Source organism: Myxine glutinosa, chromosome 1 (assembly GCF_964187855.1).
Source record: "Myxine glutinosa chromosome 1, kmMyxGlut1.1, whole genome shotgun sequence".
NCBI lineage: Eukaryota > Metazoa > Chordata > Myxini > Myxiniformes > Myxinidae > Myxine > Myxine glutinosa.
In genome coordinates, this window is record NC_136261.1 from 181,177,614 (window position 1) to 181,201,700 (window position 24,087).

At 45.3% G+C, this 24,087-nt stretch overlaps 1 protein-coding gene across 2 annotated transcripts in view; it reads right to left on the bottom strand.

Moving 5' to 3' along the window:
- The window catches only part of TRIM9 (tripartite motif containing 9), a 137,192-nt gene that overhangs the window by 53,584 nt on the left and 59,521 nt on the right, over positions 1-24,087 (bottom strand). For both annotated transcript variants that reach the window (XM_078780866.1, XM_078780869.1), the window contains exon 4: positions 15,466-15,588. In XM_078780866.1, coding sequence (XP_078636992.1) covers positions 15,466-15,588 — 123 coding nt within the window. The remainder of the gene's footprint in view (positions 1-15,465; positions 15,589-24,087) is intronic.

Sequence of the window (24,087 nt, forward strand, 5' to 3'; positions counted from 1 at the left end):
GAGCAGTTGGGCTCACTGACAACCCTAGTGCCCTACGTCGCTGGATGGTTGCGGGACCAGAAGTTGCCAGGGTGATCGAAGAATTCCAGGATGGGAACCAACACTGGAGACGGCAAACAGCAGACACACGTCATCATGATCAGACGCCAAGTGTACAGGGCTCATTTGTGAAAGATGTTCACTCTCTCGTCGGTGTCATAGAGGAGATGGGCAACCCATTCGAGGAGGAGAGTCAGGATGTAGTCAAACTGGACACAAAGGAGATCGCAGATCCTGCTGCTGTGGAGACCGTGATGAATGCCAAGAGGATTGGCCAAGAGCAGTTCGAGGCTTTCACCAGAGAGTGTCTGTTGGACAGAACAAAGGCAGTGGACGCACCCATTCCTCGTAACAAGCTGAAGGTGTTCAGCACTTCCACTCCAAGAAGCCAGAGCAAAGGTCAGCAACAGCTCGCCTACATCAAGAATGACCGTGAACTCTTCGCACGCCTGTACATTGGCTGCCAGACGAGGGATGGAAACCTTGAGGAGTTCTTTTGTCACGAGAATCAGGCATGTCCTCCTGCATTGTCTGATGGTGGAAGCCTCTGCACTGGTACCAAGAGTGATCTCCTCACATGCTTGGAAGAAGTCTCCGACGCAAAGACAGAGACTCCTGTCACGACCTGTATTGTGCTTGATGGAGCAGCCATCGTCCAGATGCTGAAGCCGGCTGCATCAAAGACCTTTGAAGAGTATGCACAACAGATCTTCATCCCATATATGTCCACGAAGCTGCAAACAGTGTCACGCCTGGATCTGGTCTGGGATACTTACCTTGCTGATTCACTGAAAGGTAGTACACGTGCAAAGCGGGGACAAGGTGTGCGGAGACGTGTGGTGGCTGCCGCAGCCATACCAGGAAACTGGCAGAACTTCCTACGAGTGGACAGCAACAAGACCGAGCTGTTCAGGTTCCTCTCAGCAGCTCTCATGGAATGGTTTGACCAGGAGGACAAGCAACTCGTCATTACTGATGGAGAGGCAGTGCTCAGCAAGCCACTACTGCCAGATCTGACCTCACTCGCCCCATGTAACCATGAAGAGGCTGACAGTCGGATGTTGCTGCATGCATCTCACGCAGTCCAGCATGGACACCATGCAATACTCATCCGGACTGTAGACACCGATGTTGTGGTGCTGGCAGTGTCCCTGGCACAGGAGTTGCAACCAGAAGACAAACTGTGGCTGGCATTCGGAACAGGCCAGAGTTTCCGATACCTAGCAGCACACGAAATAGCAGCTGGATTGGGACGAGAGAAGGCTCGTGCACTGTCAATGTTCCACGCTCTAACTGGATGCGACACTGTGTCTAGTTTTCATAGACATGGCAAGAACACTGCGTGGGCAGTCTGGACGGTACTGCCAGAACTCACTGAGGCGCTGCTGCTGCTGTCCTCTGCACCTCATGACATACCAGACGATGCAATGCGCATCATCGAGAGGTTCGTGATCCTGTTGTATGATCGAACCAGCAAATGCACAGACATTGACAAGGCCAGGAGGAAACTCTTCGCAAGGAAGAACAATGTGCAGCTCATCCCTCCAACGAAGGCAGCTCTGGAGGAACATGTCAAGAGGGCAGTGTATCAAGGTGGACATGTGTGGGGTCAGATACTGCTGCCAGCACCAGAGCTCCCTCCACCAACCAACTGGGGTTGGTCAAGGACTGGAGAAGGACAGTACACACCTTACTGGACCAGGCTAACTGAGGCAGCTCACAGCTGCATTGAGCTGGTTTCTTGCAAGTGCAAGAAAGGGTGTGTGAGGCGCTGCAAGTGCAAAAAGGCTGCCCTTCAGTGCACAGCCCTCTGTGTGTGTGAAGGGGACTGCACATGACGATGAGTCAACAACATACATGTACTTGTGGCAATGCTGAACTTGTTAACATGACACTGTTTATATACACGTATCTTCAGTACCGGTATATACCTAGCCTCAGATACCAGTACACCTAGCCTCAAATACTAGACCATGTAGCATGTCAGTATTATACCTAAGACATTTACAGAACTAAGACATTCTTTTCAAAGTATTGTGTTGAATCCAATATTTGCCTAGATAATTTCCAAATAAAATTATATAACAGACTGTGATAGATAATATTAAGTTGAAATTGGTACCATTGGATTCCTTGCCCCCAAAAACATACATTTAGATACCAGAATCAAGTCAATAGCTGCATTACGTCCAGAGATAATAGCAAATGTAGATTTCAAGTGGCGGCCATTTTGAAATCCAATATGGCGGACATAAAGAGAGAATTTCAAGTGGCCCAATATCTGAAAATGTTCGCAACATATTAATGTACATTTGTGCCAAATTTGGTGCTTGTATCACAAAATGCACAACAGGTTTGCTATGCTGCTACACTACTGAGCTGTTTTGTTTCAATAAAGCAACTCGGACGAATTCCGTCTTTGGTCGCGTCAATTCTTTCGACTCGCGTTGGAGCGCAGCTCCTTCAATATGATCAATTACATTTTTTGCAATGTCAAATTAATCAAAAATTTCAGATAGAATTAAAAATCGTTAACCTGAATGATTCTGTCGTTTTATGTAAAATATGTAAAGGAATACTAAAAAGAAGTCTCAAGTGAGACACATATCTTTGATCCATCCCTCTGAAATTACTTTAAAATATTGGCCATTTTGGGAGCTCTGAAAATCAGTCATTCCCTGCAAATAAAACACAAGTATAATCTTTTTACTTTTCACTGGAATGGATTCCCATTGTCTTACATTCCATCTGTAATACAAAATTCTGTAATAAGAAACTTACATTTTCAAATGTAAACGAACGTTACTCAGTAGAGCGCATAACTCTGCCAGACTGAACAGTTTATGTTTGGTATCCCACTGATAGGCCGGATATGGATTCGGACTGAAACAAAATATAATCGGCTTGTTCTTGTCACCGAGCCAACTCATCCACCTAGTTTAGTCATAACTCATCCACCAATGAAATATCATGTTATATATCGCTTTTCGCCCAATCTCTCAATGGCGAAGAATTAAAATAATTATCGTATCCGAATCCATATTCAAATCTTCACCAAAATCGAATTGATTCAGTCTTGTCACACACCCAATCTGTCCACCAAATTTCGTCCAAATCCGTCCATAACGTTTTGAGATATCCTGCTATATATCGTTTTTGGCCCTATCTCCCAATGGTGAAGAATCACTTAAAAATTTCTAATAGCCGGATCCGAATCCAGATCTTCACCAAAATCAAATCATTTCGTCCTTGTCACATACGCTACCTCTCCACCAAAGTTCGTCCAAATTCGTCCACCACGTTTTGAGCTATCTTGTTCACAGACAAACATACAAACAGACAAACGGACAGGGTGAAAACATAACCTCCATCCACCTTCGGTGGCAGAGGTAACTAGAACGCCACTCAGTAGAGCGCATACTCCCGCCGTGGGTCAAGTTGGAATAATACGTTTTGTTTAACATCCCCTCTCCCCAAAACAACTAGAGCTTCCAGGGAAGCAGAACTCAACTGAACTGACTGGACAACTTTAAAGTCGGTCAGTTGTCTGTACTAGATTTGACTTAAGATAGCAACCTACCTTGTGTGGTAAGTCTCACACACCAAGTTTCATCAAAATCCATAAATATTTGTGGACGTTAAAGTCTTAACGTCGTTTCGGAGCTGAAAACAATATGGCGGCCTATGGCGGCCATTTTGTGATTGATCGGGTTGGAATGCAATAGCAACCTACCTTGTGTGGTAAGGGTTAAACATTCTAAGTTTGATCAGAATCGGTTGATATTTGTGGACGCTGGAGTGTTAACGTCGAAAAGTTAACGGACGACAGATGACAGACGACAGATGACAGACGACGACGACAGACGACGGACGCCGGAGGGTTCAGTATGTGATGAACTCAACTGGACAGAAGTCTAGTTGAGTTAATAAATGAAAAAGAAAGTAGGCCCTGTCAGAGAATTTATTTTGATATATCTCGGAATTAGAGGAGAAAAACATCATTTTTTAAGAATAAGAATAAACGCTTCAATGCAGGAAAACAGAAAACAAAATTCCCCAAAAAATTCCTGGATCCGGAATAATATCCTGGGCTTCACCAAAAACTAGTCAATTCTTCCTTATCCCAAGGGCAATCATACCACCAACTTTCATCCAAATCTGTTCAGAACTTTTCCAGATATCTTGTTCACAAACACACAAACACACACACACACACACACACACACACACACACACACACACACACACACACACACACACACGGACGGACACGATTGAATGCATTACTCCCTGGCGGGAGTAATAAACCTGAAAATCGCAGAGCCAGAATTATTTATTTGGTCTGGGAAGCCCATGTGAGATTTCTTCTTCTTCAGCCTCTCACAACCCTGGGTGAATATGCGATCTTTAAAAAAAAAGGCGGAATTTGCCAAATATGTTTTATTTGTTTGTTAATACACCTCAGCCATTGAAAAATCTGGATTTATAATTTTATTTGAGGATCAAATTACCCCGTGAGATTGTGTCAAACGATGCCTGCAAGTCTGCACATGTGATAAATTAATTAATCGTCCACAGTCGAAGACTTTTCTTCACGCAATAATAACTTATAGCTTCCAGACCGTACATCCAATCATCTTCAAATTTTGCGCACTTGTTACTCTTCATGACTTCTACTACAGTATGAAGTTTCACGTCGATCAATCAAGTGGTTCAAGAGATATAAATGTTTTTATTATTTGCGTTTAATCAATGTTATCTGCCAAACCAGGTGACCTATCGCAAATTCCAAAAGGTCATTTTAGTAGATTGATATGCTGAACAGATTTGTAAAGTTTCCCCTCGAATGGGTCACAAATGAGGGAGGAGCTAGGTTTTAAAGGTTTGTGCTTAAAAGCGTCATAACGCTGAAACCATGTGATGCATGACGTCATGCTCGCTGACTTTTTTGTTCGTCATATGTATGCGATTCCGCCTGCAAAGTTTGGCCTCGATCTGTTCAGGCGTTTTGGAGAAAATTGGATTTTCGTGTTTTTCACTCAAAACAATATGGCGGCCGAACCACGTGACATGTGACGTCATAATTAACATTAAAATATTACACAGACGGAGTCCCTCCAATGGTGAAAATTTGCTCTCAATTGGTCCAATTATTGCAGAGAAAATGGTTTTTTTAAAAGAAAACAGAAAAAAAATTCCCAAAAAATTTCCTGGATCCGGAATAATATCCTGAGCTTCACCAAAAACTAATGAATTCTTCCTTATCCCAAGGGCAATCATCCCACCAACTTTCATCCAAATCCATTCAGAACTTTTCCAGATATCTTGTTAACAAACTCACAAACACACATACGCATGCACGCACGCACACACGCACACACACACACACACACACACACACACACACACACACACACACACACACACACACACACACACACACACACACACACACATACCGTACGGACACGATCAAATGCATTACTCCCTGGCGGGAGTAACGAACACCTCCGCAAAACAAACACATGCGCAAAACAAACACATCCACCAAAAAACACATGCGCCAAACAAACACATGCGCCAAACTAACACATCTGCCAAACGAACACATCCGCGAAACAAACACATGCGCCAAACTCACACCTGCGCCAAACCAACACATCCACCAAAGTAACACATCCACCAAAGTAACACATCCACCAAAGTAACACATGCACCAAACTAACACATCCGCCAAACAAACACATGCGCCAAACAAACACATGCGCCAAACAAACACATCCGCCAAACTAGCACATCCGCCAAACAAAATACATCCGCCAAACAAACACATCCACCAAACAAACACATGCGCCAACCAAACACATGCGCCAAACAAACACATCCGCCAAACTAGCACATCCGCCAAACAAAACACATCCGCCAAACAAACACATCCACCAAACAAACACATGCGCCAAACAAACACATGCACCAAACAAACACATCCGCCAAACAAACACATGCGCCAAAGCAACACATCCGCCAAACAAACACATCCGCCAAACTAGCACATCTGCCAAACAAACACATCCGCCAAACAAACACATCCGCCAAACAAACACATGCGCCAAAGCAACACATCCACCAAACAAACACTTCCGCCAAACTAGCACATCTGCCAAACAAACACATCCGCCAAACAAACACATCCGCCAAACAAACACATGCGCCAAAGCAACACATCCGCCAAACAAACACATGCGCCAAACTAACACATCTGCCAAACGAACACATCCGCGAAACAAACACATGCGCCAAACTCACACCTGCGCCAAACCAACACATCCACCAAACTAACACATGCGCCAAACTAACACATCCGCCAAACAAACACATGCGCCAAACAAACACATGCGCCAAACAAACACATGCGCCAAACTAACACATCCGCCAAACAAACACATGCGCCAAACAAACACATTCGCCAAACAAACACATCCGCCAAACAAACACATGCGCCATACTAACACATCCGCCAAACTAACACATCCGCCAAACTAAGACATCCGCCAAACAAACACATGCGCCAAACTAACACATCCGCCAAACAAACACATGCGCCAAAGTAACACATCCGCCAAACAAACACATGCGCCAAACCAACATATGCACCAAACTCACACATCCGCCAAACAAACACATGTGCCAAACTAGCACATCCACCAAACTAGCACATCCGCCAAACAAACACATCCGCCAAACAAATACATCCGCCAAACAAACACATGCGCCAAACAAACACATGGCCAAACAAACACATCCGCCAAACTAACACATCCGCCAAACTAACACATGCGCCAAACAAACACGTCCGCCAAACAAACACGTGCGCCAAATTAACACATCCGCCAAATTAACACATCCGCCAAACAAACACATGCGGCAAACTAACACATCCGCCAAACAAACACATGTGCCAAACAAACACATGCACCAAACTCACACATCCGCCAAACAAACACATCCGCCAAACAAACACATCCGCCAAACAAACACATGCGCCAAACTAACACATCCGCCAAACAAACACAAGCGCCAAACTAACACATCCGCCAAACAAACACATGTGCCAAACTAACACATCCGCCAAACAAACACATGCGCCAAACTAACACGTCCACCAAACAAACACATCCGCCAAACAAACACATCCGCCAAACAAACACATCCGCCAAACATACACATGCGCCAAAGTAACACATCCGCCAAACTAACACATCCGCCAAACTAACACATCCGCCAAACTAACACATCCCGCAAACTAACACATCCGCCAAACAAACACATGCGCCAAACTAACACATCCGCCAAACAAACACATCCGCCAAACGAACACATTCGCCAAACAAACACATGCGCCAAACTAACACGTCCGCCAAACAAACACATGCGCCAAAGTAACACATCCGCCAAACTAACACATCCGCCAAACTAACACATCCGCCAAACTAACACATCCCGCAAACTAACACATCCCGCAAACTAACACATCCGCCAAACAAACACATGCGCCAAACTAACACGTCCGCCAAACAAACACGTCCGCCAAACAAACACATGCGCCAAAGTAACACATCCGCCAAACTAACACATCCGCCAAACTAACACATCCGCCAAACTAACACATCCCGCAAACTAACACATCCCGCAAACTAACACATCCGCCAAACAAACACATCCGCCAAACTAACACATCCGCCAAACTAACACATCCGCCAAACTAACACATCCCGCAAACTAACACATCCCGCAAACTAACACATCCGCCAAACAAACACATGCGCCAAACTAACACATCCGCCAAACAAACACATCCGCCAAACAAACACATCCGCCAAACAAACACATCCGCCAAACAAACACATCCGCCAAACATACACATGCGCCAAAGTAACACATCCGCCAAACTAACACATCCGCCAAACAAACACATCCGCCAAACTAACACATCCCGCAAACTAACACATCCGCCAAACAAACACATCCGCCAAACAAACACATGCGCCAAACTAACACATCCGCCAAACAAACACATCCGCCAAACAAACACATCCGCCAAACAAACACATCCGCCAAACAAACACATGCGCCAAAGTAATACATCCGCCAAACAAACACAAGCGCCAAACTAACACATCCGCCAAACAAACACATTCGCCAAACAAACAAATCCGCCAAACAAACACATGCGCCTCACAAACACATGCGCCAAACTCACACATGCGCCAAACAAACACATGCGCCAAACTCACTCATGCACCAAACTAACACATCCCCCAAACTAACACATCCGCCAAACAAACACATGCGCCAAACTAACACATCCGCCAAACTAACACATCCGCCAAACTAAAACATCCGCCAAACAAACACATGCGCCAAACAAACACATGCGCCAAACAAACACATGTGCCAAACGAACACATCCGCCAAACAAACACATGCGCCAAACTAACACGTCCACCAAACAAACACATCCACCAAACAAACACATCCGCCAAAGTAACACATCCGCCAAACTAACACATCCGTCAAACTAACACATCCGCCAAACTAACACATCCCGCAAACTAACACATCCGCCAAACAAACACATGCGCCAAACAAACACATTCGCCAAACAAACACATCCGCCAAACAAACACATGCGCCATACTAACACATCCGCCAAACTAACACATCCGCCAAACTAAGACATCCGCCAAACAAACACATGCGCCAAACTAACACATCCGCCAAACAAACACATGCGCCAAAGTAACACATCCGCCAAACAAACACATGCGCCAAACCAACATATGCACCAAACTCACACATCCGCCAAACAAACACATGTGCCAAACTAGCACATCCGCCAAACAAACACATCCGCCAAACTAGCACATCCGCCAAACAAACACATCCGCCAAACAAACACATCCGCCAAACAAACACATCCGCCAAACAAACACATGCGCCAAACAAACACATGGCCAAACAAACACATCCGCCAAACTAACACATCCGCCAAACTAACACATGCGCCAAACAAACACATCCGCCAAACAAACACGTGCGCCAAATTAACACATCCGCCAAACAAACACATGCGGCAAACTAACACATCCGCCAAACAAACACATGTGCCAAACAAACACATGCACCAAACTCACACATCCGCCAAACAAACACATCCGCCAAACAAACACATCCGCCAAACAAACACTTGGGCCAAACTAACACATCCGCCAAACAAACACAAGCGCCAAACTAACACATCCTCCAAACAAACACATGTGCCAAACTAACACATCCGCCAAACAAACACATGCGCCAAACTAACACGTCCACCAAACAAACACATCCGCCAAACAAACACATCCGCCAAACAAACACATCCGCCAAACAAACACATGCGCCAAAGTAACACATCCGCCAAACTAACACATCCGCCAAACTAACACATCCGCCAAACTAACACATCCGCCAAACAAACACATGCGCCAAAGTAACACATCCGCCAAACAAACACATCCGCCAAACGAACACATTCGCCAAACAAACACATGCGCCAAACTAACACATGCGCCAAACAAACACGTCCGCCAAACAAACACGTCCGCCAAACAAACACATCCGCCAAACAAACACATCCGCCAAACAAACACATGCGCCAAAGTAACACATCCGCCAAACTAACACATCCGCCAAACTAACACATCCGCCAAACTAACACATCCCGCAAACTAACACATCCGCCAAACAAACACATGCGCCAAACTAACACATCCGCCAAACAAACACATCCGCCAAACGAACACATTCGCCAAACAAACACATGCGCCAAACTAACACATGCGCCAAACAAACACGTCCGCCAAACAAACACGTCCGCCAAACAAACACGTCCGCCAAACAAACACATCCGCCAAACAAACACATGCGCCAAAGTAACACATCCGCCAAACTAACACATCCGCCAAACTAACACATCCGCCAAACTAACACATCCCGCAAACTAACACATCCCGCAAACTAACACATCCGCCAAACAAACACATGCGCCAAACTAACACATCCGCCAAACAAACACATCCGCCAAACAAACACATCCGCCAAACAAACACATCCGCCAAACAAACACATGCGCCAAAGTAACACATCCGCCAAACAAACACAAGTGCCAAACTAACACATCCGCCAAACAAACACATTCGCCAAACAAACAAATCTGCCAAACAAACACATGCGCCTCACAAACACATGCGCCAAACTCACACATGCGCCAAACAAACACATGCGCCAAACTCACTCATGCACCAAACTAACACATCTGCCAAACAAACACATCCACCAAACGAACACATCCGCCAAACAAACACATGCGCCAAACTAACACATGCACCAAACAAACACATCCGCCAAACAAACACATCCGCCAAACAAACACATCCTCCAAACAAACACATGCGCCAAAGTAACACATCCGCCAAACAAACACATGCGCCAAACTAACACATCCGCCAAACAAACACATGCGCCAAACAAACACATGCGCCAAACAAACACATGCGCCAAACAAACACATGCGCCAAACAAACACATGCGCCAAACAAACACATGCGCCAAACTAACACATCCGCCAAACAAACACATCCGCCAAACAAACACATCCGCCAAACAAACACATCCGCCAAACTAGCACATCTGCCAAACAAACACATCCGCCAAACAAACAGATCCGCCAAACTAGCACATCTGCCAAACAAACACATCCGCCAAACAAACAGATCCGCCAAACAAACACATCCGCCAAACAAACACATGCGCCAAAGCAACACATCCGCCAAACAAACACATGCGCCAAACTAACACATCTGCCAAACGAACACATCCGCGAAACAAACACATGCGCCAAACTCACACCAGCGCCAAACTAACACATCTGCCAAACTAACACATCCCCCAAACTAACACATCCGCCAAACAAACACATGCGCCCAATGTTCTCCCCCATTTCTTTTATTCCCCGGATGTATTCGTCACCCATTTCTTTCAATTGGCCACCCATTTTGCTTCCCAATTCATTTTTTACCTCTTTCAATTCCCGGGTGGTTTTGTCCCCCAATTCTTTCAATTGGCCACCCATGTTGTTTTCCAGCCTCAATAACCCATCTTTCATCTCCTGGGTGGATTTATTTCCCATTTCCTTCATTTGATTATTTAGTTATTTCGTGTCTTCACTCGACCTGACCATAAAGGCCATCATTTGTGCCATAAATAGGTCCATATTCATTGGCGCCGCGAGCTCGGCTTCCGCTGCCACGTGCGAGGCGCCGCCATTTTCTGCCCCTGCTGCCGGCCCCTCATCAATGTCCTCCTCTTCTCCCAATTCTTCCCGTGGGTCCTGGGTTATCGATTCTACCTCCTCTACCTCATTTTCTACCCCCACCGGCATTCGACCGCTTTGGCTAGCCATGGCACGAATTTAAATTTGGTTCTTAAAAACTAAATTTTGGTCGCTCGTGATTTTGGGCCGAATCGTTCAACAAAATTTAGTTAGGGTTCCAAATCCCACTCCCCGACACCAATTGTTGCTGTTCTCTCGCCGGCCTTCTTCCCCTTATCAAGGGGGGATTAATCCCCTTGTCTTTACTGGCCTGGCGGAACCGAGACTTATTACGTCCTTTCCGGGCGAGCGCAAAATAGGGTTTCGGAACAAAATTCTCGCTCGTACCTAAGTACTCGCGCCGCCACAGAAACGAGGTAGCAAGCCTCGCACGAACCACGTGAGGTTGGAGTACGCCGAGCGGTTTGCGTACACGTGATCCACGCAGTCTTAACTAGTGGAACCCGATTGGAGCGATCTTATTCGTGCCACGCTTAGTCAAATGGAGAAATCACGGGAACGATCGAATCAAGAAGAAAGGAAGAACAGATGGGTTTCATGATTCCCACACGTATTTACAGTTCAGGACGAAGAGACACAGAGAAATCCTTATACAGTCTTACTTATCCTGGACAACAGGCCCGGCTCACTCACACTCGCACAGGGGATTGCAGATGTCGATGTTCACCAACGCGCCGATGTGGTCGTCCAGGCTCGGCCCCGTCCGGCTCTCCGTGGTCCACGTGCGTCCCGTGAAGATGGTGATCGGCGAAGACAGGGGCTCGTAGCGCGTCTCTCGAACAAAGGCGATATATCGGGCGGAACGGCAAGGGGGGCGGACTTTCACGGCAAAGGGCGGTTACTCAGCCGTTCTCATGCAAGTGCGGCAGGGCGCATCAAGCTCATCAAACACCGCGCGTTCTGGTTGTAAGTTCACGAGTCCTTCTTGGTATCTCTCCAGCGCTAGTCCTCCGCTTCAGTCCTGTTTGCCGCAAGTCCTTTCGAGGGTTTGCGCAGTGGGTTATATAGGCACGCCCGCGAACCTTCTGGAACTCACCAGACTCTTCTCACCACGCCCTCTGACGCCACCACCCCTGAGCTCTGATTGGCGGCTCATGCTTACCGTCATCGCTTCTGCCTCTCTGCCTCGACTCCGCCCTGATCCTCCTCCGCCTCCCCCATGTTAACTCGCCCGAAATGAACCAACGTTAACAAACTGTATTGAGGTTACGGACGTAGGATGATCGGTGGCAGTCGGGCCTATTTTCCTGGCTTTACACAACACAGAATTAACACTGGAAAGGGCCTACTCTCACACATACTGAGAAATAACTATACTACAAATGAGGCTACATGTTGCTCGTGTGACTATCTATGGGGGGCAAACCTTTAACCTTTATTAGACTCACTTTACCAACCTCAAAACCGTAGCAATATATATATATATATATATATATATGTTATATATTTTGTGTTAGCAATAGTTGAATGCTCTTAGTCTCAAAAAAGAGGGCAGAGATATCTCACAAAGCCATTGCTCATGAATTTTATTCTATCTGACACACCGCACTGATTTCCAATTTGTCAGCTAAAGATATCTATATGTGTGAATTTGTACTTGTGAAATTCATACTTGTGGTCTTCTCTACCCTCATTAACCCTCACCAAGTCCACCCCTTCCTTTCCAGGTTATTGTGTTCTCTCCCCTCTCATTTGTACACACCTTTCCTTACTTTGTTATTTTGCTGTTTCATCCCGTTTTCCCTTCGTATTCTTTCACCCCGTTCTTGCTGTGTTTGTATCCAGCTTGTCCAGAACCTCCATGTCCTTTTCCCACTCCCCTTATTTTCATTCCTTCCCTTGCGCATCACTCTCCCCTTTTGTTGATGTGTTTCCACTATGTCCTTTCTGTTCTGTTCTGTTTGATGTTCCAGCTCTTCCACGAGCTTCAACTTTGTATACAAATAAATAAATAAATGATCCACAGTCCTTCCTCCATTTCTTAGGGTGTACAAAGACTTTATGTAGAATTTGCTATTCCATGTGGAATTTGCTATAATATTGCTCTCCATTGTAGATAAATACTGTTGCTTCCTATCTTGAGGCCCTGGAATCGAAGACTTTCCATGTCATTGGAATCTTGAATCAGGAAGCCAAGTCTCAGGATCGACATCTTGCTCAACATCAGCATTATTTTTCTTCTTTCGTATGCATAGTTGCAGGTAGCATCATTTTCTGGGGGCACAGGTGCTCATCTGTTTTTCATCATGGGCAGGTTGGCGCTCTTGCGGGACTTTTCTTTTTTCCCTGCATCTATTCTGATCTTGCTCCTGTTGGCCTCTCAACTCTCCGCTCGGCCCCTATCGCTCCAAATTACATGTGCTATGTCAGAAACAACTTGCTTGTTAACTTTCCCAAGTCCAAACTCAATACTCAACTCCATTCTTTCATAGCCTTCCTTTCTCACCGATGGAACTTTCTTCCTGAGTCTGTTGTATTGAACTCTTCCCTTCGGCATTTCAAGTATGGTACAAACCGCTCCTCTTTATCGTCTTATATTTCCACTACTCTCACTGCACCTGCTAAGGCTGACATCACCATTTTCCAATAATTGTAATTACGGTGCATGCATTTGTTGTTATCCCACTGTTTCCCTCTTCCCCATTTTGTTTGTTGATTCCTTCATTAATTATATTGTTGTTCTGCTCTACAATGAGCAAAATAATTAGTACCTGCTTAAAAAAATACAAAATGTCAAAAAAGTCAATTGGCTTAATTAAAATCAATAAATAATAATCAAAAAATAATTTCTTCATCAATTGGCTCATACCTCAACCACCAGTGTTTCATCGGAAGCTGTAACTTTTTGAAAATTAATGAAATAGATCATTAATTGAAAAAAAATATTTGGGATTCATTAACTAATAGTAGACAGCACACAGATCAACACATTGTATGAAATTTGAGTGAGATTACAGAATCATGATCTTGTCGTTCCATCATTCATTTGAGGATGCTAAACAGGCCACTCTGTGTATGCTGAGCATGAACATTTCTAAAATGTAAGTTTGACCTTCTGCAGCTACACCCACTCAATTCTGCCCTTTAATTATCTTCGAATCTTTATGATCACATTCCAAGCCAAGCTTGGACAGCAGCTGGGCTTTACGACGCTGGAGTTCCTCTGTGAGTGCATCGCACTGCGCCACGACACACGCCTCCATCTCCAAGGAACTCTCCTGTACACGTGCAATACTGTCAATGTAAATGAATGCCCCATTTATGCTTTTAGACTCTTCATTTGCACCTCAGTTTTATTAACTCTGCCACCAAAGGTGGACAGAGGTTATGTTTTCACCCATGTCTATCTGTTTGTCTATTATGTATATTTGTTTGGCTGTGAGCAGGATATCTCAAAAGGTTCTGGACGGATTTAAATGAAACTTAGTGGACAGGTTGGGTATGTGACAAGGAAGAATTGACTCGATTTTCATGAATTCTGGTTCTGTATCCAGATGCGAGAATTTTTAAAGTGGTTCTTCACCATTGAGCGATAGAGCTAAACATGATAAATAGCAAGATATTAAAAAAGTTGTGGACCAGTTATGACAAAACTTGGTGGATGAGTTGGGTAGGTGATAAGAACATGGTAATTAGATGTTGCTTCAGGTCAGCAGATCTGGCCTACCACTTTTCAGTGGGATACAAATCATAAACTGTTCCACTCTACCAAATGCTGTTCTAGTTCTAAATGTAACTCATCTTGGAGCTTTGGTAAAATATTTATGGTCACAGCATAATGAGGCACGCAAACAAAATACCTAATTGTCAATGGATGGAGAAACATTTGAGAAAACAGAAACATCATCAGCCATGTTGGTGTAATGGTTAGAGCATCCGCTCTGAGTTTGCAAGGTCTCCTGTATCAAAATTCCTTGTAAGAGAAGTCATATTATTATTATTATTATTATTATTATTATTATTATTATTATTGGACACAATATTGTCAGAATGACCTTGAGTTTATGATCACATTCCAAGCCAAGCTTGGACAGCAGCTGGGCTTTACGACGCTGGAGTTCCTCTGTGAGTGCATCGCACTGCGCCACGACACACGCCTCCATCTCCAAGGAACTCTCCTGTACACGTGCAATACCATGTGATGATAAACAGCAAGACTTTTCATTATCACAATTACCATTAGTCAGGTTCACTATGTCAATAAATTATATTTCGTTCAAAATCATGGTAGATTAGCAAACCTATACATTTTTGGAAACGTTATAGCATAAGGAAACTAAAAATCAATGTTTACATTTGGAGAGATACCTGTATGGCGGCCATTTTTGATTTTCAAAATGGCCACTGTAAAATACATATTTTGTATTATTTCTGCCTCTAATTACCCTAAAAACTTTTTGAAATACACTAAACCTATATTTTCAGGGACAAGGCATCCAATGAAAGTATGAAATTAGTGCTATGGGGAATGGTAAGACACGAATCAAAGGTTTTGAATTGCAAAATACTGTCTTTATATTCGCGATAAGTTGCATAATCAAATACATGTTATCATTTTGTACAGGCAGTTAATAACATCAAAATGTGTCACAATAATTCATATCACCAAACATACACAGGCAGTCTGCAAAATCATATATACACATGCAGTCAGTATAACTTCACATCTACACAGGCAGTCAATGACAAAATATACACAGGCAGTCAATGACAAAATATACACAGGCAGTCAATGACAAAATATACACAGGCAGTCAATGACAAAATATACACAGGCAGTCAATGGCATCAAACATACACGATTACAGAATATGCCATTTAGAGTTCGTCATCACTGTCCTGTGTGTCGTATCCGACAATATAGTCCGCATCGTTTTCACAGTCCGTTCCACACAAGCAAAGGTCGGTCAAATTGATTGGCAAATCGAATTGGTCGAATGGTCGATCGAATCGAATTCGATGAATCGAATCGAATCGATCGAATTGGTCGAATGGTCGATCGAAACGATTGGTCGAATGGTCGAATGGTCGAATGGTCGAATTGGTCGAATTGGTCGAATCGAATTGGTCGGAATTGGCAAATGTAAACATTGATTTTCAGATTTTCCATGTAATAACGTTTCCAAAAATGTATAGGTTTGCTAATCTACCATGATTTTGAACGAAAAAACATAGTGAACCTGACTACATCGTAAGTAATATGATTATCGTGTTAATTAGTTATACTAGAATCATTATCTTCTGTATTATCAGCACAATTACAACCACAACAACAATATCATCATCAGGGATGTGAGTGAGCTACATGAACTGAGCTCCAGTGATTGTAGGTTCAATTCTCCAATATATTATGAGGCAAGGGAAAACCGCTCATTTGTTTATACAAGGGTGACTGTTTAGAGCTGGGTCGGGATTCAAACAAACCCAAGAGAGACAGCTCAGAAGTGAGTGCACATACCTCTTTGCTATCCTGCCAGCCTAGGGAAAACCAACCATTGCATTTTTTGCCCAGGAAACTATGTTGGCAATGTCTACCTCCTGTGAAGATTAAGTACTCTGGTATGACTTGGAGCAGATAACTCTTGATAATGCAAAGTTGCAATGACTCAACATTATGGTCACCTGCACACCACTTCTGTGTTATTAGAATCTCAGCGAAGAGATCATACTACTTACTATGTGGGCTGCATCTCAATCTGGACTTGGCGCTACAATGATGCAAGGTGGAACATCAGTCGCTGATGCATAAAGAGTATCAACTGTGACACGATATGCACAGATCGAGAAAGAACTTCTTGCGATCGTGTTTGCTCGTGATAAATTTGAAGGATACAACTTCTGCTGGGACGTGGTCAATGGAAAAACTGACCACTGCCCCCACTGAATTCATTAAATGCTCAAGCCAATAAATCAAAGCACCGAATCGACTTCAAAGAATGTTGCTAAGGCTCCAAAAATGTAGTCTGAAAGTTTCCCATAAGAAAGGAGAGAAGATGGTCTGAACTGATACATCAAACAAACCTACCTGACACAAATTAACGATTTTTTCACACGAGCTTGATGGGGAAATTGGTGAAATGCCGGCTGAGATGGGCTGGACACTTGGTGCGGATGGGGGAAAAGAGATTAGCAAAGAGAGTGGATAGGTTGAGAGAAAAAGGTAGGAGGAAAAGGTAGCTCGTGGTTGAGATGGGAGGATTGTGTGAAGAGGGATATCATTAAGGTGGGGGTGGTTGGAGGGTGGAGACAGTTGGCTTAGGACATGGGGAAGTGAAGGAGTATCGTGGGCAAGACAGGGCAGAAGCTTGGTACCATCGGACCTCACCCATTATAAAGGGAAAAGGAGGAGAACAACAACTGTAAGAAATTGATCATCATGGTGAAACTTATGGTTGGAAACTCACACTGGCAAAAACTTAATCATATTGCAATGGATGATCCAGTTCAGAAGCAATTACATGTAATCATTCGGCAAGACTGGCCTGGGACCAAGTCAGAGGTATCTGAATGCCTCCACCCCTATTTTGACTTTCGAGATGAACGAAACGTCCAAGGTGCGCTATGCTGGGAACTAATGTCAGTCATACATTTGATGCACATCGTGATATAAAGTTGTTTTTACAGAATGTGTGACAGCCAATTTTGTATCAAAATGTCAGCAGAGCTGAAACAATACATTGCAAGGTGTGATATCTGTTTGGCTCATCACAGTTCTCCAAATTACGAACCACTACTACAGCACGAGACATTCGCTATACCTTGGTCAAAGGTTGGGGCTGGGTATTGTGAGCTACATGGCTGCACCTTGCATATTGTGGGCAACTACTAACATAACCTCATCGAAGTAGTCCTCCTCACTTCATTTACGATAAAATACTGTTACAGACGCGGTTTAGATGTTATGATGGGCCGAGCGGATGGTCCAACCGCGACCGTTACAGGATCCCCGACTCACCCGATTCACCCAGAACTTTGGCCGGATCGCACCGCAGCTGCCCAATCTGGGAAAAGACTAAAACGACGAATGCAAAGAGGAAAACGAAGGCAAAGAAAGGTTTGGAAATACTACTGAATTTATTGACTATTTACACACATAAGCAAAAAGAAAGCAGTCACGTTTATTTACAAGCACATAAGACGCAGGTGACACAGTGAAAATACTAGCTTATACAGACTTAATTAACCCAGGACAGAACAAACAGAACAAACTCACGTACACAAGAAGGATGGAATGGCAGGAGGTGGATGGCTGGAGGGAGAGGAAGGTCCACGGGGGTCCTGCAGCACAACCGGCGCGTTTAGCAGCCGCCGTTCCTTTACGGCCCTGCTCCAAACCGCCGTTCAGGCCCCCAAGCTGCTGTTGTGGCTGCTGTGGACGTCGCGTGCTTTGCCAGGCCTTGTCCGACTCGTCTGGTCCAAACCCTCAACTCGTTCTTGGTCCACTCACTCTTTACCACCGACTCCTCACCGCAACCAACGCAACCAACTGACCACCACCACCGACTCCTCACCGCAACCAACGCAACCAACTGACGCCTGACTCCTCTGACTGACTCCTCCACTGACGACCAACTCACGACTCTCTCGCGTGCGCGCCTTTTATAGCGCCTCCGGCGATTAAGCCGCCGGCCTTTTGGACACGCCCATCGGGGTGCTCACCTCGGCCCTGGTTGGTCGCGCGACCCTCTGGCTCCGCCCTTGATGACGACGGGCGGGCACGCCTTTCTTCTCCGATTCGAGCACATGTTCAATGGTGGTTTTGGAGGGGAGGTAATTGAGAATCGAGGCCCGGCAATGACGGAAGGGGATGTAAAAGGAAATGGAGATTTTGGGGATGGGAAGGAAAGGGGATCTATTCTCTTTCACTGGTGCAATGGAGTACTTCAATTAATGGGAGACACAGCCTTACTCTAAAACACAGAATAAGAGATAACTATCAACAGGGGTATTCTATTATTTGGCTGATGTGTATGCTTGTGGACTAATTATGGGATGCCCTTTCACCTTTACACAGCTCCGGAGGTAGGGGGGCGCAGAATAAACAATAATAATAATAATACAGCACACAAGACCGAACTCTCTTATCTGTCTCCCTCTTCCAAATCCTGGTGGCGTCTGGTCAAATCCGTTTCTGGTGTTTGTTCCCCCTCCATCCCCTCCCTTACCTCAAACGGCTACACAGCTGACTCCGCACGTGAAAAAGCTGAATGCCTCAACTCTGTGTTTGCCTCTAAATCTTGTGTCCCAAACCCATCCCTCTCTGTACCCACCATACCCAGTCGTACCCTGCTGCTCCTGGACTCCGTGTCCTTTCCTCCTGACAAGGTGGAAAAGTTTCTGTCAACCCTCGACTCTGATTCTGCAACTGGACCCGACGGCATCAGCCCACGGGTCCTAAAATCCTGCTCTGCTGCTCTATCTCACCCTCTCTCTGTTCTCTTCACCCTCTCTTTTGCTCAAGGTCAACTGCCATCTGCTTGGAAATCAGCCAACATCACCGCTTTGCACAAAAAAGGTGCAAAAACAGATCCTAGCAACTACAGACCAATCAGCCTTCTCCCAATTATCAGCAAAGTCATGGAATCCATCATTGCTTCTGATATGAAATCTTTCCTCTTCTCCAATGGCTTGATCTCTGATCATCAATTTGGTTTCAGACCAGGTCACTCTACTCTGGACATGCTGCTTCTGCTGTCTCAACAATGGATGGAGGTCCTCAATGCCAAACAGGAAATTAGAGCTGTCTCCCTCGACATATCACGTGCCTTCGACACGGTCTGGCACCCCGCTCTGCTCACCAAACTCTCCTCCTTTGGTATCCATGGAAATCTCCACGCATGGCTGGCGGACTTCCTCTCTAGTCGTCGTCAACGTGTGGCCCTGAATGGGTTTCTCTCATCTCCTCTTCCTGTTCAGGCTGGAGTTCCCCAAGGCAGTGTTCTGGGCCCCGTGCTTTTTCTGGTCTTCATCAATGATCTCTCTGACTCTCTCGAAAATCCTCTCTATCTCTTTGCTGATGACTCCACTCTCTGCCACTCCATTCCTCTTCCCTCAGATCGGCAGTCTGCTGCCTCCTCACTCTCTGAAGACCTGGACAAAATCACAGACTGGTCAAACAAGTGGAACATGTCTTTCAATCCTGACAAATCTCACACTCTTACTATGTCTCTCCGAAAAGATCGACTGGACAACCCTCCCATCTACTTTCTCAACAATCCTCTCCAAGAAGTTCTGTCGCTCAAGATTTTGGGTCTCACTATCTGCCATGATCTTTCTTGGGAAAACCACATTTCCAAGCTGGCCTCCAAAGCCAGTCGCCGACTGGGCATCCTCCGTCGTGCGAAGTCCTTCCTCGGCACACCTGAGCTCCTCACCACATACAAGGCTTTCATCCGCAGCTCAATGGAATACTGTTCTCCCCTATGGGCCGGTGCTCCTGCCTCACACCTAGCTCGGCTTCACGCTGTTGAAACCAAAGCTTTCAGAATTATTGGAATCTCCCGCGATGAAGCTATCTCTGAGGGCCTTTCACTCACTCACCGCAGGCAGGTAGGTGGTCTTTCTGTCTTCTACCGACTCCTCTCCGGCCTTGCACCCCCAGCTCTCTCTGTGCTCTGTCCCCCAAATATTCCTACAGGTCGCACAAGATCTGCCAGCAACCCTCTGATGGTTAAACTGCCGAAATCTCGGCTCTCCGCTCACCTTCACTCTTTCATTCCTCTTTTCTCCCGCCTCTGGAACAAACTCCCTCACTCCCCTTCAATCCCACTCCTCCCTCCAGGTCTTTAAAACAGCTGTTCACCACCATCTCTTATCTTCCCCCATCCAAAACCTTGATCTTTTCTACCCCCGCTAATTCACCCCAGATCCACCTTGTTTGAAATTCCAACTTCTTTCCTGGAAGTCCTGGCAGTGTCCATATGTTTTATACCTCTCCCACTGCCCCCTTCCCACGCCCCCCCCCCCCCCAAAGCCCTCGCCCTCTCTCAGATCTCTCGATGTCTCCATGTCTCTCGGTCCCTGCTCTCAAATGTTGTGTTTGTGTCCTTCCCCCTCTCTCCCCATCTTGTCTACCGCTCCCTATGTTATATGTTTTATGTGTCGGTTTGTCTTTCTGTGTGATTAATGTTCGCTCTTTCACGAGCCTCGATCTTGTATACAAAAAAAAAAAAAAAAAAAAAATCAAAAAAATCAAAAAAATACAGTCCTCATCTCCGCAACAATACCAAAGACAGCATTGTAGCCATCAGGAGGAACCCAAAGAGACAAAGAAGGGGTCATCAGGAGGAACCTGGATAGACAAGGAAGGAGTCATGAGGAGGAACCTGGATAGACAAGGAAGGAGCCATCAGGAGGAACCTTTATTGGAAAAGAAGGAGTCATCAGGAGGAACCTGAATAGGCAAACAAGGAGTCATCAGGAGGAACCTAGATTGGAAAAGAAGGAATCAGGAGAAACCCAAATAGGCAAATAAGGAGTCATCAGGAGGAACCTGGATAGGCAAAGAAGGATTCATGAGGAGGAACCTGGATAGACAAAGAAGGAGTTATCAGGAGCAACCTGGACAGGCAAATGAGTCATCATGTGGAACCTGGATAGGCAAAGAAGGAGTCATCAGGAAGAACCCGAATAGGCAAAGAAAGAGTTATCAGGAGGAACCAGGAGTGGAAAAGAAGGAGTCATCAGTAAGTAACTGAATAGGCAAATAAAGAGTCATCATGAGGAACCTGGATAGGCAAAGAAGGAGTCATCAGGAAGAACCCGAATAGGCAAAAAAGGAGTTATCAGGAGGGACCTGGATAGGCAAAGGAGTCATCATGAGGAACCTGGATAGGCAAAGAAGGAGTCATCAGGAAGAACCCGAATAGGCAAAGAAGGAGTTATCAGGAGGAACCTGGATAGGCAAAGGAGTCATCATGAGGAACCTGGATAGGCAAAGAAGGAGTCATCAGGAGGAACCAGGAGTGGAAAAGAAGGAGTCACCAGTAAGAAACTGTATAGACAAATAAGGAGTCATCAGGAGGAACCTGAATAGGCAAAGGAGTCATCAGGAGGAACCTGAATAGGCAAAGAAGGAGTCATCAGGAAGAACCCGAATAGGCAAAGAAGGAGTTATCAGGAGGAACCTCGATAGGCAAAGGAGTCATCATGAGGAACCTGGATAGGCAAAGAAGGAGTCATCAGGAAGAACCCGAATAGGCAAAGAAGGAGTTATCAGGAGGAACCAGGAGTGGAAAAGAAGGAGTCATCAGTAAGTAACTGAATAGGCAAATAAAGAGTCATCATGAGGAACCTGGATAGGCAAAGAAGGAGTCATCAGGAAGAACCCGAATAGGCAAAAAAGGAGTTATCAGGAGGGACCTGGATAGGCAAAGGAGTCATCATGAGGAACCTGGATAGGCAAAGAAGGAGTCATCAGGAAGAACCCGAATAGGCAAAGAAGGAGTTATCAGGAGGAACCTGGATAGGCAAAGGAGTCATCATGAGGAACCTGGATAGGCAAAGAAGGAGTCATCAGGAGGAACCAGGAGTGGAAAAGAAGGAGTCACCAGTAATAAACTGTATAGACAAATAAGGAGTCATCATGAGGAACCTGGATAGGCAAAGGAGTCATCAGGAGGAACCTGAATAGGCAAAGAAGGAGTCATCAGGAAGAACCCGAATAGGCAAAGAAGGAGTTATCAGGAGGAACCTGGATAGGCAAAGGAGTCATCATGAGGAATCTGGATAGGCAAAGAAGGAGTCATCAGGAGGAACCAGGAGTGGAAAAGAAGGAGTCACCAGTAAGAAACTGTATAGACAAATAAGGAGTCATCATGAGGAACCTGGATAGGCAAAGGAGTCATCAGGAGGAACCTGAATAGGCAATGAAGGAGTCATCAGGAGGAACCTGGATAGGCAAAGGAGTCATCAGGAAGAACCCGAATAGGCAAATAAGGAGTCATCATGAGGAACCTGGATAGGCAAAGGAGTCATCAGGAGGAACCTGAATAGGCAAAGAAGGAGTCATCAGGAAGAACCCAAATAGGCAAAGAAGGAGTTACCAGGAGGAACCTGGATAGGCAAAGGAGTCATCAGGAGGAACCAGGAGTGGAAAAGAAGGAGTCACCAGTAATAAACTGTATAGACAAATAAGGAGTCATCATGAGGAACCTGGATAGGCAAAGGAGTCATCAGGAGGAACCTGAATAGGCAATGAAGGAGTTATCAGGAGGAACCTGAATAGGCAATGAAGGAGTTATCAGGAGGAACCTGAATAGGCAATGAAGGAGTTATCAGGAGGAACCTGGATAGGCAAAGAAGGAGTCATCAGGAAGAACCCGAATAGGCAAAGAAGGAGTTATCAGGAGGAACCTGGATAGGCAAAGGAGTCATCAGGAGGAACCTGAATAGGCAATGAAGGAGTTATCAGGAGGAACCTGAATAGGCAATGAAGGAGTTATCAGGAGGAACCTGGATAGGCAAAGAAGGAGTCATCAGGAAGAACCCGAATTGGCAAAGAAGGAGTTATCAGGAGGAACCTGGATAGGCAAAGGAGTCATCAGGAGGAACCTGAATAGGCAAAGAAGGAGTCATCAGGAAGAACCCGAATAGGCAAAGAAGGAGTTATCAGGAGG